Below are 18,692 nucleotides of genomic sequence, written 5' to 3'. Positions count from 1 at the left end.
GCACTCTTTTTTAATTTGAAAAATTTAATTGATTTCAACTAGTGTAGCTCCATTTGCTAATTATCATTTGATATTTTGCTAAAAAAAAAATGCAATTTCACCTCAGAGCAAAATTGTAAACTAAAGATAATTATTAAAACATCTGTTCATTCACTGTTCAATTACACTGACCTTAGGTATCATCTGACAAACTGTTTGATTAATTTCAAGAATCTTTATTTCTCTCCTTTGTCATCTCTAACTAAATCTTCTTAATGATTTCTTTAGATTTGTTGAACCACAGAATAAATCATCTGAATCATGGGAGAAAAGAAAGAGATTATTAATACTGGATTTATGTCTGCAAGCTGCTGTTCACCAGACAGAGACAACAGAAGAAATTGTGAAGAAACTGCTGTCATCTGTGAATTATGAGAGATGTGATTTCCTGCTGGATCTGTGTTCACATGTGAAGGACTATGAGACTCAAACAGGCAGGAGTGTCCTTCCGGCATTACAGCCAGTTTATCAGTCAGCTCCTGCAGTCTGGAGAATAAAGCTCTCAGAGAGAAAGAGCTCCATCCTCCTAGAAGTGCTGAAACTCCAAACAGAGAAGAAACCATTAGAGCTGAGAGACTGGACAGATGAAGAGAGTGAAGTGAGGGGATTCCTCCAGTGTCTGCCCTACATCTCACAGCTCAGGTGAGAGTCTCATCAGGAACAGACCAACCATGCTTGATTATTGTATTCAGTGCTCATAATAAATTAATGAAATCAATGTATATGTTGGGTAGACAATATAAATGTGATCGTGAACCAGAATTGAAAACATTGAACTGAAGTGTGGTTTTGCCGACACCACAGCGGCCGGATGCATAAACTTCTTAGATTCTTACAAGTTAGTCATCTCATATTTTTCTTCTTCATGACTGATAATAACTGTTTTAAAAGAGTTACATAAAAAGGTAGATTGGTGTAATTTAAATCTGTAAAGAAAGTCTGATTTGCTCTAACTAACTGCTAGTTGTTCAGACTAGTTCTCATGACACAGTTTTAACTAAGCGTCTCTGTTTATGCATCTGGCCGCTGGCAGTCGTGTTGTAAGTAAATCTGTTGTTCAAATCCTTCTCTCACTCTTGTTCAGTCAGTCTCTGTAGAGATTGATTTTGTTCATGTATTTCTATTGTATCAGCTTCATGCAGCTCACAGTTATTTTATATTTGTGGTTATAATCGAGCTACAGTGGGTTTCTGCATAGTAAATGTACATCACACAATACTTTATCAAATATTTGCAAGATTAAAAAACATCACACATTACTCTTGACTTTCACAGTTAGTGCTCAACGATGAGGCCAGGTGTATTCTGATTAACACACTGGATGAAGTCAAGATACAATCACATTATCTGTTTCCTGTTCATCCGTCTTCAGAAACACCAAACCAGTACAATTTCAACTGGACTAAAAATGTAGATAACATTTTAAGAGACTAATAATGTTTTATCCCAACTGAAATATAATGTTTAAACTGTGTAAACGTGATTACTGATGTGATGTAATACAGGACAAAACAGCACTCGACTTTAATGGATATGGAAGTAAAATAATGACAAATGTTTTTGAAACAGAAAAGCGTGTTGAATTGCACTACTTGGAAAAAAGGGCATTGCATTAACCCTGCTTGTATTTTAATGCATTGTATTTTTAGGACTTGCATTTTTATGGGCTGAAATTCAACATGGTTGTATATTCAAGCTGTGAATATTTCAATTCAAAACATTTCACACACATTTTCATTATTAAAAATTCAATAATCCATATTTACCCTTTCAAATTTCACTTCCAAAATATTAATTCTATTTAAAAATATAACATATAATATTCAACAGGTCCATTTTTATTTCGCTTTACAAATTCGCTTCCTCAAATTCAGTGGTTCAAATTTGACAGAAAATTTGCTCAAACTTTGTTTTTTTTACATTTTGTTTAGATTCCAAAAGATAGAAGCTATACAGAAATACTTATTTTACAAAATATTCAATTTAGGATTATATTTTCACTTTTATTCAATATTTTATATTCTCCTACACTGGACAATAAAGTGATAATTATCTGTGTCTCCACAGATTTTGGGACATTATCTACATGAAGAGAGAAGCTGCTGTAAAGTTTCTGCAGAATCTGTTTGTTTCAGCATCAGAGTTTGATGCAAATACAGAAGAAAATTACACTGAACTATTAACATCTGTGTGCAGCTACACATCTTTCCCCTTTGATGAGAATTATTATGATAATGAGGATCAGATGTATCAGTGTGATTTCCTGCTGGATCTGTACTCACATGTGAAGGACTATGAGACTCAAACAGGCAGGAGTGTCCTTCCAGCATTACAGCCAGTTTATCAGTCAGCTCTTGCAGTCTGGAGAATAAAGCTCTCAGAGAGAAAGAGCTCCATCCTCCTAGAAGTGCTGAAACTCCAAACAGAGAAGAAACCAGTAGAGCTGATAGACTGTACAGATGAAGAGAGTGAAGTGAGGGGATTCCTCCAGTGTCTGCCCTACATCTCACAGCTCAGGTGAGAGTCTCATGAGGAACAGACCAACCATGATTGATTATTGTATTCAGTGCTCACAATAAATTAATGAAATGAATATAAAGTGTATGTTAGGAATACAATATATATGTGAACCAGAATTGAAAACACTTAGTTGCATAAACTTCTTAGACTAGTCTTACAAGTTAGTCATCTAATTATTTAATTCAAGACTGATCATAAAGAGGTATATTGGTGTAATTTGAATCTGAAAAGTAAGTCTGATTAGCCCTAACTAACTGCTAGTTGTTCAGACTAGTTCTTGTGCAGTGTTGGGCACGGGCAGTTACTAGTAATGTGTTACAGTAATATTACTTTCTCTGGTAACTAGTAGTGTAACTAATAACATTTTTTTTGTCACAATTACTAATGATTTGAAATTCAAAAATCCAATCATCCCTATCAATTTTCATAATCGTTGTTGTGTGTGTGCGCTCATGACTTCACCAACGCAGCAAGCTGGCTTTGTCTGAAGATGGAGAAGCTCAGATCATATAGCGGCTGAAAATATAGCCTTTGTTTTAATTTTTCTATGTTGCTGCTTTATTAAATAACAGAAGTTATTTAATAAAATTGTGGCTTGTCATCAGTCTAAGACAGTTGTACTCCTCATTTATTTGTAATTTCATGGATTCACAGGGCTGCAAAAATGATGCAATTACCATAGTATCGAACGCAGCACTAAGATCAAGTAAAACTAGTATTGAGATACAGCCTTGGTCAGAAGCTAAAAGTAAATCATTTGTGATTTTAACGAGCGCAGTTTCAGTGCTATGGTGCGGCCTGAATCCAGACTGAAACTTTTCATAGATGTCATTTTCTTGCAAGAAAGAGCCCAGTTGAGCGGACACAACTTTTTCTAGTATTTTAGACATAAATGGAAGATTTGAAATGGGTCTATAATTTGCTAGATTATTATGATCTAATTGTGGTTTCTTAATGAGTGGTTTTATAACTGCCAGTTTAAATGTTCTTGGAACATGACCTAAAGATAAAGATGAGTTAATAATATTGAGGAGAGGCTCTTCCACTACAGGTAACACTTCTTTCAATAGTTTAGTTGGTATAGGATCTAATAAACATGTTTTAGATGAAATGATGAGTTTATTTAACTCTTTTTGTTCTATAGTTGTAAAGCACTGTAATTGTTCTTGCGGGGTGATAATTGAGGCTAAATTATAAGGCGCGATTGAAGATTGAACGTTTACAATTGTGGTTCTGATGTTTTCTATTTTCTCAGTGAAGAAGTTCATGAAATCATTACTACTAAACTGTAACGGGATATTTTGTTTGGGTGATGTCTGTTTATTTGTTAGTCTAGCCTCGGTGTTAAATAAAAACCTTGGATTATTTTGGTTATTTTCTATTTCTGTTTGCGGAGGTGCTCAGCCCTGGCCGCTTTTAGGGCCTTTTTATAACGTGACATACTATCTTTCCACGCGATTCTAAAGACCTCTAAATTATTTTTTTTCCATTTACGCTCTAAATTACGGGTTTCTCTCTTTAGAACACGCGTAGTATTGTTGTACTATGGTGCTTTAATTTTCTCTCTGACCTTTTTTAAGCTAATGGGTGCAACAATATCCAGTGTTCCAGAGAGAATGGTGCTCATAGTGCTAGTTAGTTCTTCTAATTCATCTGTTTGTTTGGGTTCAGGCAGCAGCTGAGACAGATTAGATAAGCAATTTGAGAAATTATCTATGGTGGATGGAAGGATTGTTCTGCCTGGTCGATAACGCGGTGCCGCATGACATATTACAGCAGTACGTAATATGCAAGTTACCATATAATGGTCAGTGACATCATCACTTTGTGGAATGATATCTATATCGGTTGGATCGGTTCCATATGATATAATTAAATTGAGTGTATGATTAAGAGGATGAGTTGGTCCGGTGACGTTTTGCTTGACCCCAAAGGAGTTTAATAAATCTGTAAACGCAGCCCCTAACGCATCATTTGGATTATCTACGTGTATGTTAAAATCTCCAACAATTAATGCTTTATCGACATTGACCAACAGATCTGAGAGAAAATCTGCAAACTCTTTTAGGAAATCAGCGTAAGGCCCTGGCGGTCTATATATGGTAGCCAAGGCTAGAGATAATAGGGATTTTTTTTCTAACATCTAAGAGCGTAACATTTAGTACAAGTACTTCAAACGAAATAAACTTATAACCCATTTTCTGAGTAACATTGAGAATATCTCTATAGATTGTTGGAACACTGCCGCCACGACCAATCAGACGGGGCTCATGCTTATAGGAGTATCCAGATGGAGTAGACTCATTTAGACAGAAATAATCATTTGGTTTAAGCCAGGTTTCAGTAAGGCAAAGTACATCGAAGCTATTATCTGCGACTATTTCATTTACAATAACTGCCTTAGGTGTGAGTGATCTAATGTTTAGAAGACCTAGCTTTAGAAATTGTTTTTGTTTACTAATAGCAACATTTTCTGTTTTAATAACAATTAGATTTTTCCTAGATCCTGCAGTAGATTTATTATTTGATCTCACTAAACGAGGAATAGACACAGTTTCTATGCAATGTTCTACACTAGTATTTATATCAGTTAAATTGGTGCAGTAGAGATTATGATTTGGATTTTTGGTTACTAGTCAAAAGGTATTTAACATTTTGGAGATGTTATCCGACAGAAGATCCGCTCCGAATCTGTTTGGGTGTAAGCCATCGGCACGGAAAAGCCTAGGACGCTCCCAAAACAGACTCCAATTATTTACAAAGAGCAGTTTCTGATCATTGCACCATGACATTAACCATTCATTTACCGCAAATAATCTACTAAACTTTTCATGCCCTTGTCGGTACGTGGGAAGCGGTCCTGACACAATGATCGTTGTTTCAGGCGATGTGCTGCGTACCGTATTGATCAGATTCCTGAAGTCTTTCTTCAGAACCTCCGTCTGGCGCAGCCTGATGTTGTTCACTCCCACGTGCAGGACCACAGTTCCGACGCGCTCGTCACTGTTCAGAATCTCGGGAACGCGAGCAGCGATTTCAGAAACATGAGCACCAGGAAAGCAGTGGCTGTGCACCTTACTTTTACCTAACATAGCGTGTACGTGCCAAACGATGGAATCGCCGATGATCATAGCATCGCGTTCTATTTCGCTAAGAGGGGAGAAGCGATTTTGGGTGGAGATCTCGAAAACCGGGAGGGTCGGAGAGAGTCTTGGTCTAGACCTGACTCGCGTCTTCCGCTGCGGAACCATCCAGGCTTCGTGGTGGTGTGTTGGAGCCGGAGTGAACGAGACCATGGCTGATCGCGACCTCGGCGCTCGGGACCGATGCTGAGAAAGTAGACGAGGTCGGAGTCAGCGGGTTAGTAACGTTAATCACTGATTTGTGTGCATTGGCACGTGATGTTTCAAGAGCTAAACGCCGGTCTCTCAGCTCGGCTTGTCTCACTAAAAGGTCGTGGATCTGTTTCTCAACAGCTTCCAGTTCAGACTGCACCGCGTGCAGCTCAAATGTGTCTTCACCTGCACCAAAAGGTAGACTACTTACATCTGATATATTCGCCATTTTAACAGATGGACAGTAAGTTAGCAACGACGCTACCAGTGATGCTATCAATATTAATACTAATTTATGACTTAAGTCTTGGATATAATCCGTTTTTTTAGTGGTACGGGTGTAGAGTAGACGCACGATAGGCGAAAAAATGTTTGTTTGTAAGTGAGTGTGGAGAAGCCGTGTTCCACAGGAGTAACCTATAGGAGTATCCAGCGTTGGATCACTAATAGGCTTGAGACGCGTCTGCTCAACAGTCCGCGTTGTAACTATGAGGTTTGAGCAGTAGTGCTTCTCAGTGAGGAAAAGTAGAAAATGTTCATTGTAAGTGAGTTTAAAGAGAAAAAATAAAGAATTATAAATCAAATCGATGGAGCTCCACAGACAACAACGCGTTCAGACGCGACGCATGCGCATTCGTCAAAAGGAAGTCACGGGTCACGGAAAAGGGTCAAGCAAGGAACCTTGTGTGTGTGTAAGAGAGAGAATGGAAGTCTTTTGGGTTTTTTTGGTTTATGATTTATTGATTTTATTTCACAATTCGCATATTCTTAAAATCTGCTCTGATGCAGTCTTACCAGTTCATGTCTGTGTGTGTGTGTGTGTGTGTGTGTGTGTGTGTGTGTGTGTGTGTGTGTGTGTGTGTGTGTGTGTGTGTGTGTGTGTGTGTGTGTGTGTGTGTGAGAGAGAGAGATTACTGATGTTACGTAAAACAACACCTGACTTTAATGGAGCTCTAGATTAAGTGTTTACTGTCAAATCAGAAAACAAACTGTGTAGAAACTGTCAATTACACATACTTGAAATGAAAGGTTTAAGGAAATTAAGTTACTCAAAACTTTTATTATATTTATTTCCCAAAAGATAGAAGCTATAGAAAAATATAATTCAATTTAGGATTATATTTTCACTTTTATTCAGTATTTTATATTCTCCTACGCTGGACTATAAAGTGATAATTATGTGTGTCTCCACAGATTTTGTGACATTATCTACATGAAGAGAGAAGCTGTTGTAAAGTTTCTGCTGAATCTGTTTGTTTCAGCATCAGAGTTTGATGCAAATACAGAAGAAAATTACACTGAACTATTAACATCTGTGTGCAGCTACACATCTTTCCCCTGTCATGATAATTATTATGAAGAAACTGAGTATCAGATGTATCACTGTGATTTCCTGCTGGATCTGTACTCACATGTGAAGGACTATGAGACTCAAACAGGCAGGAGTGTCCTTCCAGCATTACAGCCAGTTTATCAGTCAGCTCCTGCAGTCTGGAGAATAAAGCTCTCAGAGAGAAAGAGCTCCATCCTCCTAGAAGTGCTGAAACTCCAAACAGAGAAGAAACCAGTAGAGCTGATAGACTGGACAGATGAAGAGAGTGAAGTGAGGGGATTCCTCCAGTGTCTGCCCTACATCTCACAGCTCAGGTCTGTGTTAAACACTACTCATCTAACTAAAGTTATGCTTTCATGTAAGCATGATATTTTCTGCCTGAAAGTATGGCAAAGCACTATATGTTTAAATAAATAATTATTCATCATTTCCTTGTCCTGTAGGAATGCTGAGCGGTTCATCCCTTCAGTATGTAAAGTGTTTGGGCCGAGAGTGAAGGCAGATCAGGTGACTCCTCTGCTCCAGGCTTTAGACTTCACTGTTACTCTGAGTGGAGAATTACCCAGCAGCTCCTGCAGATCTGTGGCGAGAGTTCTGGGCCGTTCGCCCTCAACACTAAACCTGACTCTGAAGACACTCGCCATCTCTCTCAGAGGACTCAAACTGCTCTTCAAACACATCACACACCTGCACAAACTGAGGTTTCAGATTCATCATCTGTATTCACACTTTTAAATCATCCTGAAATCTACTGAATGTTCCTCATGATCTGTGATTTTGTCTTTGACAGTGTGGAAGACGAACTGTTAGTGAAGATGTTCAGAGCGCTGAGATCACTGAATGGTCCTTTCCCACTGATAGAGGAGTTTTCACTGCTCACAAAAGACTCAAAGCGAAATCTCTCTCATATCCTGAGCAGCTTGACGTCTCTCCTGAGACTGGTGTCTGTTCAGTGTTTGGATCTTACTGAGTGTAAATCAGAGGCTCTGTCTCTCACGGCTCTGTTGGGTCTCCAGGAACCCGTGACTATCAGGTCTGTGTTCAGCGAAGTTGGTCCATTTTCTGTGAGTAAATCAACCTGTTTAAAACTGATGAGTCCTGTTCTGTGTGTGTGTGTGTATGTGTGTGTGTGTGTGTGTGTGCGTGTGTGTGTGTGTGTGTGTGTGTTCAGGTTCTCTAAAGAGACTCTTCAACAGCTGGTTTCTCTGGTGTATGAAGCACAGGATGATGAACTGACACGCTCTTATCTGAAGAAGGTGTCGGAGGATCTGACTTCCTGCTCACTGACCTGGGAAGTGATTCATTTCTTGCTGCAACATCAAGATCTACATCTGAAGTTGGACTTTAGAAAGAACAAAATCTCTTGTGAAAACATCAGAGAACTTCTGCCCTTGTTAGAGAGAATCAAGTTGAAAAGGTAAAAATAATCCATGAAGAATAGAGCCACGGTTTCCCTCGCTAATTTATATTAAATAAAAAAAATATATATAAAAAAAATATATCTATATATATATATATATAGAATTAATTTGTATTATTCATTTTTATTATTCATTTTTACATACCTCAAATGTGAGTTTTGAAACCATCGTGTGCTAGATTTTTGCTTGCTTGCTTGGTTGTTGTTGCGCATGCGTCACGTCTGAACACGTTGTTTTTGGAGCTCTATCGATTTGATTTATATTTTTTGATTTTCTCTTTAAACTCACTTACAACTAACATTTCCAATTTTCCTTTACTGAGAAGCACTTCTGCTCAAACCTCATAGTTACAACGTGGACTGTTGAGCAGACTCAAGCCTATTAGTGATCCAACGCTGGATACTCCTATAGGTTACGTCCGTGGATCACGGCTGAACGCGTCTTCTCCACACTCACCTACAAACATTTTTTTTTCGCCTATCGTGCGTCTACTCTACACCCGTACCACTAAAAAGACGGATTATATCCAAGAGTTTAGTCATAAATTAGTATTAATATTGATAGCATCACTGGTAGCGTCGTTGCTAACTTAACGTACTGTCCATCTGTTAAAATGGCGAATATATCAGATGTAATTAGTCTACCTTTTGGTGCAGGTGAGGACACATTTGAGCTGCACACATTGCAGTCCGAGCTGGAAGCTGTTGAGAAACAGATCCACGACCTTTTAGTGAGACAAGCCGAGCTAAGAGACCGGCGGTTAGCTCTTGAAACATCATGCGCCGATGCACACAAATCAGTGATTAACGTTACTAACCCGCTGACTCCGACCTCGTCTACTTTCTCAGCATCGGTCCCGAGCGCCGAGGTCGCGATCAGCCATGGTCTCGTTCACTCCGGCTCCAACACACCACCACGAACCCTGGATGGTTCCGCAGCAGAAGACGCGAGTCAGGTCTAGACCAAGACTCTCTCCGACCCTCCCGGTTTTCGAGTTATCCACACAAAACTGCTTCTCCCCTCTTCGCGAAACAGAACGCGATGCTATGATCATCGGCGATTCCATCGTTCGACACGTACACGCTACATTTGGTAAAAGTAAGGTGCACAGTCACTGCTTTCCTGGTGCTCGTGTTTCTGAAATCACCGCTCGCGTTCCTGAGATTCTGAACAGTGACGAGCGCGTCGGAACTGTGGTCCTGCACGCGGGAGTGAACGACATCAGGCTGCGCCAGATGGAGGTTCTGAAGAAAGACTTCAGGAATCTGATCGATACGGTACGCAGCACATCGCCTGAAACAATGATCATTGTGTCAGGACCGCTTCCCACGTACCGACTAGGACATGAAAAGTTTAGTAGACTATTCGCGCTAAATGAATGGTTAATGTCATGGTGCAATGACCAGAAACTGCTCTTTGTAAATAATTGGAATCTGTTTTGGGAGCGTCCTAGGCTTTTCCGTGCCGATGGCTTACACCCAAACAGATTCGTAGTGGATCTTCTGTCGGATAACATCTCCAAAATGTTAAATACCGTTAGATGACTAGTTACCAAAAGTCCAAATCATAGTCTCTGCTGCACCAATTTAACTGATATAAATACTAGTGTAGAACATTGCATAGAAACTGTGTCTATTCCTCGTTTAGTGAGATCAAATAATAAATCTACTGCAGGATCTAGGAAAAATCTAATTGTTATTAAAACAGAAAATGTTGCTATTAGTAAACAAAAACAATTTCTAAAGCTAGGTCTTCTAAACATTAGATCACTCACACCTAAGGCAGTTATTGTAAATGAAATAGTCACAGATAATAGCTTCGATGTACTTTGCCTTTCTGAAACCTGGCTTAAACCAAATGATTATTTCGGTCTAAATGAGTCTACTCCATCTGGATATTCCTATAAGCATGAGCCCCGTCTGATTGGTCGTGGCGGCGGTGTTGCAACAATCTATAGAGATATTCTCAATTTTACTCAGAAAATGGGTTATAAGTTTATTTCGTTTGAAGTACTTGTACTAAATGTTACGCTCTTAGATGTTAGAAAAAAATCCCTATTATCTCTAGCCTTGGCTACCGTATATAGACCGCCTGGGCCTTACGCTGATTTCCTAAAAGAGTTTGCAGATTTTCTCTCAGATCTATTGGTCAATGTCGATAAAAGCATTAATTGTTGGAGATTTTAACATACGCGTAGATAATCCAAATGATGCGTTAGGGGCTGCGTTTACAGATTTATTAAACTCCTTTGGGGTCAAGCAAAACGTCACCGGACCAACTCATCGTCTTGATCATACACTCGATTTAATTATATCATATGGAACCGATCCAACCGATATAGATATCATTCCACAAAGTGATGATGTCACTGACCATTATATGGTAACTTGCATATTACGTACTGCTGTAATATGTCATGCGGCGCCGCGTTATCGACCAGGCAGTACAATCCTTCCATCCACCATAGATAATTTCTCAAATTGCTTATCTAATCTGTCTCAGCTGCTGCCTGAACCCAAACAAACAGATGAATTAGAAGAACTAACTAGCACTATGAGCACCATTCTCTCTGGAACACTGGATATTGTTGCACCCATTAGATTAAAAAAGGTTAGAGAGAAAATTAACCCTCTGGGGACCAAGGTGTTTTTGGGGCCCTTGAGATGTTCTGACATGCCTTGACATTTGTGCTTTTTTCAGTTATTTATAAACATGTTAATGACAAAGGTGTAAATTCACTCTATATAGCACAAACAGGGCTACCATAATATGCAAGCAACTTGTATGTAGATGTTTGTATTTTTAAGAGAATAATGTTTATGCGTGGTTATTGGAAAAAATAAAAATGAAAGTTGCTGAATTAAGACCACAAAACACATATTAAATATGTGTCCACAAGACTTTTGACCAATGGATGTGGTCCCTTTGAGTTCTAGCTTCAAAATTATATGAAAATAGTCTTGCTTTATCGTTCACAAAAAAAAAATACATTGATTTAAATGGTGTAAAACAGGTTTTGCTTGGAAAGCCAATATGCGAGGGGGAGGAGTAGTTCACACCCACTCTGCATAATGACTCTGCCTAATGAGCCATCCTTTCAGGTGTGACACTGACTGAGCCACAATGCAAGGACAAAGGATGTATTTAGAAGAAGACTTATATTGACCATTTAAGATTTTGCTTACATCTCTCTTGCAAATATGTTTTGCTATTTTATTAAAAATGTTACAATTACAACAATAATTACAATTTCAACAATATTTCAAGTGTACTCTTTCTTTGTAAAAAAGAAAAAGAAAAAAGATTATAGGCCTACATTTTATCATATGTATTCATTAGTTTGAATATAGCCGCATTGGAACATCTAACATCTTAGTCTATGACTTTATTTTTGACAAATATATATATATATATATATATATATATATATATATATATATATATATAAAACGTTAGGTATGAGCAGAAATTGCTAAACAAAAGCTTATTTTATGTGGCAGTATATTTTACAGTAGCCTAAAAACTGTACCCAAATCTAGTCAACAAGTGACTGACTGTAGCGTTGTTTTTATGAAATATTAGGGCATATAAATGCTAATTTGCAGTTTAATACGTTGCTTGTACAAATACATTTTATTTCAACATATTCCAGTCGATTTTTACTCATCTCAGTAGGCTATAGCAAAGCAGTTTATTCTTTCACACACAGACGCGCGATTTATATTTAGGCTAAACAGTCTTTACAAATATGTACCCTTCATTCATCTCACAGAAAGGCGAGTCATATTATAGAAATGCGATTCATCTTTTTGCGGTTTGCATAGGCCTACACTAACGTTATTCCATAACGTTATTCCACACTTGAGAAAAGAAAACAGCCTACCTCACTCCTCAGCGGGATCTGCTCCTCATATCAGGATATATTGCTCCTCATATCAGCACTGTTCTGAGGAATCTTTTCTCCATAAGGTAGGCTATATTATGCCTCACTCGATCGCGACGCGCTTTGTTTACAGCTGATGTGGGCGTTTCACAGATCTTCAATAGTTCTCAGAATTTGCGTTTGAATAGCACGCGCTCTCCGTGGGCGTGTCACATTACTGTGAATTAGCTCGTAATGAGCTCGACTGGAGTCGCTCTCTTTTTATACAGATTACAGAAGATGAGAATATTTGTTTTTTATATAAGTTACTTCATTTAACAGATGCGATCTCAAGCTTTATGCCCGTGGGTCTGTTTGCCTGTTTGACTGAATTTTCGCGGAGTTATAGATCATTTTCGAACGCGTTTCAAATGGGAGTTTACTGACAGTGAGAAGGCAGAAATCGCATCATGTTAATTTTTCTTTATTTGTCAAAAAGCAAAACACTTTATTTTTATTGTGAGTATACAGAAAAAAAATAGAAACTGAACAGGATCGTTTGATGTATTACACGAAAATGAAAGATCAAAATTAACAGAGCATTTAGTGTTTATTTTCATTGCTAAAAAAAAAAAACGAGCAAAACGCGCGGGCGCGTTTTTGGTCCCCAGAGGGTTAAAGCACCATGGTACAACAATACTACGCGTGTTCTAAAGAGAGAAACCCGTAATTTAGAGCGTAAATGGAAACAAACTAATTTAGAGGTCTTTAGAATCGCGTGGAAAGACAGTATGTCACGTTATAAAAAGGCCCTAAAAGCGGCCAGGGATGAGCACCTCTGCAAACTAATAGTAAATAACCAAAATAATCCAAGGTTTTTATTTAACACCGTGGCTAGACTAACAAATAAACAGACATCACCCGAACAAAATATCCCGTTACAGTTTAGTAGTAATGATTTCATGAACTTCTTCACTGAGAAAATAGAAAACATCAGAACCACAATTGTAAACATTCAATCTTCGATCGCGCCTTATTATTCAGCCTTAATTATCACCCCACAAGAACAATTACAGTGCTTTACAACTATAGAACAAAAAGAGTTAAATAAACTTACCATTTCATCTAAAACAACAACATGTTTATTAGATCCTATACCAACTAAACTACTGAAAGAAGTGTTACCTATAGTGGAAGAGCCTCTCCTCAATATTATTAACTCATCTTTATCTTTAGGTCATGTTCCAAGAACATTTAAATTGGCAGTTATAAAACCACTCATTAACCCCCTGGGGTCGACGGTATCGCCGGCGATACCAGCTCGCTTTTTTTCAGTTCAGTTCAAAAGAAATTAATTTTGCTCTGTGGACTTTGATATTACAAGCAAGTTTCATACATCAATCGATTCTGTTAAATGTGTATTATTTTTGTGTATACTCATGTAGCCTATGGACAGGACTCATGATTACTTGTCATTATAAATTTTAAAGGGATAGTTCACTTTGAAATTAATTTTTGATATGTTTTAGCTTACCTCAAGGGCATCCAAGATGTAGGTGTCTTTGTTTCCGCAGTAGTTTCAATTTTGATATTTTTAGGTCAAACCGTTCTTGTCTGTCAGTCATTTGATGCAGGTCTATGGTCACTGGCTCAAAACACAAGCACAGAGTCCAAATTAAAACAATTCCCCATCGTCCAAATTAAACAATTTCCCATCATAAGTACACATTGATGGCCTAAGACACGAAACGAGCGGATTGTGTGAGAAAACGAACAGTATTTATATCGTTGTTATCTCTTGAAAACAGCACACGTCCAAATGATCTGACGGCGCGGGCGGGTATAGATATATACACTAGATGTCATCTATGTCATAGATGTCAGCTCTTGCATTCTTGTGGCTCAGTGACTCACCTGAATGAATGGCTAATTAAGTATGCAGGCCCCATTGTCTCTTAAGGTGTGAACCACTAAATATGCATGATCGTTGACGCCCACTCCGCATATTGCCTTTCCAAACAGAAAGTGTTTTGCAAAATTCAAATCAATGTATTGTGTTATGTGAATGATAAGGCAGGGTGATTTTCACATCATTTTGAAGAAAAAACACTAGGTGATGACATCCATTAGACAAAAGTCTTATTGGCACATATTTAGAATGTGTTTTATGGCCTTATTTCAGAAACTTTAGTTTTTAGTTTTTTCAATAACCATGCATAAACATTATTCTCTCAAAAATGCAGACATGTACATTCTTGTTGCTCACATATTATGGTAGCCCCGTTTGTGCTAAATAGTGTGTAATTTTTTTTTGCCATTAATATGTTTATAAGCAACTGAAAAAAGCACAAATGTCAGGGCATGTCAGAACATCTCAAGGACCCCAAAAACACCCCAGAGGGTTAAGAAACCACAATTAGATCATAATAACCTAGCAAATTATAGACCAATTTCAAATCTTCAATTTATGTCTAAAATATTAGAAAAAGTTGTGTCCGCTCAACTGGGTTCTTTCTTGCAAGAAAATGACATCTATGAAAACTTTCAGTCTGGATTCAGGCCGCACCATAGCACTGAAACTGCGCTCGTTAAAATCACAAATGATTTACTTTTAGCTTCTGACCAAGGCTGTATCTCAATACTAGTTTTACTTGATCTTAGTGCTGCGTTCGATACTATAGATCATACAATACTCTTAGATCGACTACAAAATTATACTGGTGTTCAAGGACAAGCATTAAGCTGGTTCAGATCATACTTATCAGACCGCTACCATTTTGTCTATTTGGAGAAAAATCGATCATAACTTCAGTAAACTATGGAGTGCCGCAGGGATCTGTGTTGGGCCCTCTATTATTCTCAATATATATGATGCCACTTGGAAATATTATAAGGAAACATGGAATTAGTTTCCATTGTTATGCCGATGACACTCAAATCTATATTTCATCACGGCCGGATGAAAACGCTAAATTATCCAAATTGACAGTGTGTGTTAAAGATATAAAAGATTGGATGACGCGTAATTTTCTTTTATTAAATCCAAACAAGACAGAGGTACTACTTATCGGTTCAAAAAACCGCCCACAAGACCTCTCACAATACAACTTTAACATCGTAGGATGTCCTGTTACTTTATCCTCTACAGTAAAAGACCTGGGTGTTATACTAGACTGTAACCTGTCTTTTGAAAATCATATTTCATATGTTACAAAAACAGCCTTTTTCCACCATAGAAACATTGCTGAGCTACGTAATATCCTATCAGTTTCTGATGCAGAAAAGCTAGTTCATGCATTCATGACCTCGAGACTAGATTACTGTAATGCTTTATTAGCTGGTTGTCCTGCATCCTCAATAAACAAGCTACAGTTAGTCCAAAATGCAGCCGCTAGAGTTCTTACTAGATCAAGAAAATATGATCATATAACACCAATTTTATCATCACTGCATTGGTTACCTATAAAGTTCCGTATTATTTACAAGGTATTGCTACTGACTTATAAAGCCCTAAACGGCTTAGCTCCAGTCTATTTAACGGATCTTCTATCGCCCTATAATCCATCGCGCTCTTTAAGATCAATAAATTCGAGGCTTTTGGTCATACCTAGGATATCCAGATCAACCAAAGGAGGGAGATCATTTTCACATTTAGCTCCAAAACTCTGGAATAGCCTTCCTGATACTGTTTGTTGCTCAGACTCGCTCTCCCAGTTTAAAACTAGATTAAAGACGCATCTTTTCGGCCAGGCATTCATATAATATTTTTAATCTTACAGTTCAAACTACATTCCGGCCTCTAGTTCATAAATGCCAGAGGAGAACTGGCCCCCGACTGAGCCTGGGTTCTCCCAAGATTTTTTTTTTCTCCATTAGGTCACCTGATGGAGTTTTAGGACACCATTAGGTCACTTGATGGAGTTTTTCGGTTCCTTGCCACTGTTGCCTTTGGCTTGCTCAGTTGGGGATATTTTGGGGATATTTAATTTTATTTTATCAATCATTATTACATGGCTTGGCTGAATTCCAATGTAGAATGCGGTCTGTTATTTCTTGATAAAAGACCGCTGTACCGCTCTTAGTCACAACACGAAGGCTGAGGTTCTTTTAACTGATGTTTAATGCTCTCTGGAGTCAGACATCAACATCAACACCGTAGAACTGAGTAAAAAGGATGAATATACAACAAAAAACATGTCATACAGTCAGTTACATGGAAAACACACATGACTTTAAACTCGTACATAAACAGAAAATACATACCACTTTTGCCTGCTTGTGAGCTAAGAGAGGGGGTTACATCTTGAAGCTTCTTGATTGCATGACTTATGATCATAAAGAGAAATACTTTAAACTTTGCGAAGATTACATCGTTTTATATGATCAGCAAAATTGCTCTGTCAAACTCCGACCGCAGTTCTGACTCATTGTTCGTGGCAAAAAAACAGGCAGTGACATACAAAGGCACGATGGGAACAAAATAAAATATACCCAAAAAACTCTTCGAAAGAATAATTATTGCTCAAATATACAACAGTTGAGTATATAAATCACAACAAGCATTATAAAATAATCGAAATATAAAAATATACAGATTAAACTGATTCAAAGTTGCTGAAATAAATGAGTGTTGAAGTACACAAGCGCCATCTAGTGGAAATAAACATTATAGACACCCAAAGCTTTGTGACAGCAAACACACTCCCACCATCACACATGTGTGATTCTTAATAGAAGTTCAATAACTCAGCATGAACTTATAAACATTCAGAGGGTAAGTATTTGTACACGTTTAACATACACAGTTAAACACTAATCAAAGCTAACCCTTTATTCAGCTTCAAGTAGTAACACTGTTTTGTGTATGGGTCTTTCTAAGTAGACTGACTTGTTTGTGCGTGCACCCTTACTATCTAGTGTTGCATCACTAACCAGAAGTTTAAGTCTTCTCACCATTCCATCAGATCCAGGGAAGACTTCTACCACTTTAGCTAGCTTCCACTGATTTCGTGGAGCTAAGTCATCTTGAAGCAGAACAATATCATTTATCTTGGTGTTTCTCCTGCTCTTATTCCACTTACTCCTCTGCTGCAAACTCAACAGATATTCCTTCCTCCACCTAGTCCAAAACTCATTCGCCAGAAACTGAACTCTTTTCCATCTCTTCTGAAGATAAAGATCCTCCCTTACAAACTCTCCAGGAGGTGGTGCAATGATGGTGGACTTCATTGTTAGTATATGATTCGGCGTTAATGGTTCTGGTCCCACAGGATCATTGATGTGCTCTGAGGTCAATGGTCGACTATTCACGATCGCCATTACTTCATACATGAATGTTCTTAAAGAAGAACTGTCTAGTCTTGCTGCAGACTTGTCTAGGATGGATGTTAGTACACTCCTTACAGTCCGAATCTGTCTCTCCCAGACACCACCCATATGACTGGAAGCAGGTGGGTTCATGACAAAGGTACAGCCTAACTCTTTCACATGTTCTTGATCCATTCCCTTCATCAACTTCAGGAACTCTCCCTTTGCCCCCATGAAGTTGGTACCTTGATCACTATGCAGTTGGCTTACATTGCCACGTATAGCAATAAGACAACGCAGTGCATTAAGAAAGGCATCAGTGCTAAGATCATCCAGCACCTCAAGATGAACAGCTCGTGAACACATGCAGGTGAAAAGTAGTCCGTATCTCTTCAACTCTTTCCTACCCTCTTTAACATAGAACGGACCGAAGCAGTCCATGCCACTATAGGTGAACGGAGGAGTAGCTTCCATTCTTTCTAGTGGCAGGTCAGCCATCCTTTGCTCCTGATTGCATTTGCTCAGCTTCCTACACTTAATGCATTTGTAGATGAGAGATGAAACTTCACTACTGCATCCTAGAATCCAAATACCATTGGAGCGGATTTCATTGATGGTCATGCCACGACCTTGATGTTGCACCTTTTCATGGAAGTGTTTTATGAGTAAACGAGATATATGATGCCCTTTAGGAAGAATGGCTGGATGCTTTACATGAGGGTGAAGTTCTGCCTGGGTTAATCGTCCTCCCACCCGTAGAACATCATGGTCGTCGATAAACGGACTTAACTTGTACAGTTTGTTGAACTGACATGAATTAACTTCCTTGCCTTGTCTTAGATGCTTCATTTCGTCACTGAACACTTCTTCTTGAA

The 18,692-nt window shown here is 38.3% G+C and overlaps 1 protein-coding gene across 1 annotated transcript in view; it reads left to right on the top strand.

Annotated features, from left to right (window-relative positions):
- Positions 1-18,692, top strand: part of LOC308693793 (uncharacterized protein) — a 101,999-nt gene that overhangs the window by 71,802 nt on the left and 11,505 nt on the right. The window contains exons 16-21 of the mRNA XM_081370891.1: positions 268-681; positions 2,107-2,556; positions 7,089-7,541; positions 7,671-7,928; positions 8,018-8,260; positions 8,399-8,644. Coding sequence (XP_081227017.1) covers positions 268-681; positions 2,107-2,556; positions 7,089-7,541; positions 7,671-7,928; positions 8,018-8,260; positions 8,399-8,644 — 2,064 coding nt within the window. The remainder of the gene's footprint in view (positions 1-267; positions 682-2,106; positions 2,557-7,088; positions 7,542-7,670; positions 7,929-8,017; positions 8,261-8,398; positions 8,645-18,692) is intronic.

The sequence above is a fragment of the Scardinius erythrophthalmus genome, assembly GCF_964197995.2.
Source record: "Scardinius erythrophthalmus genome assembly, chromosome: 7".
Lineage (NCBI taxonomy): Eukaryota > Metazoa > Chordata > Actinopteri > Cypriniformes > Leuciscidae > Scardinius > Scardinius erythrophthalmus.
Note: the sequence above shows the minus strand (reverse complement) of the source record. Positions and strands in the feature narration are given on the sequence as shown.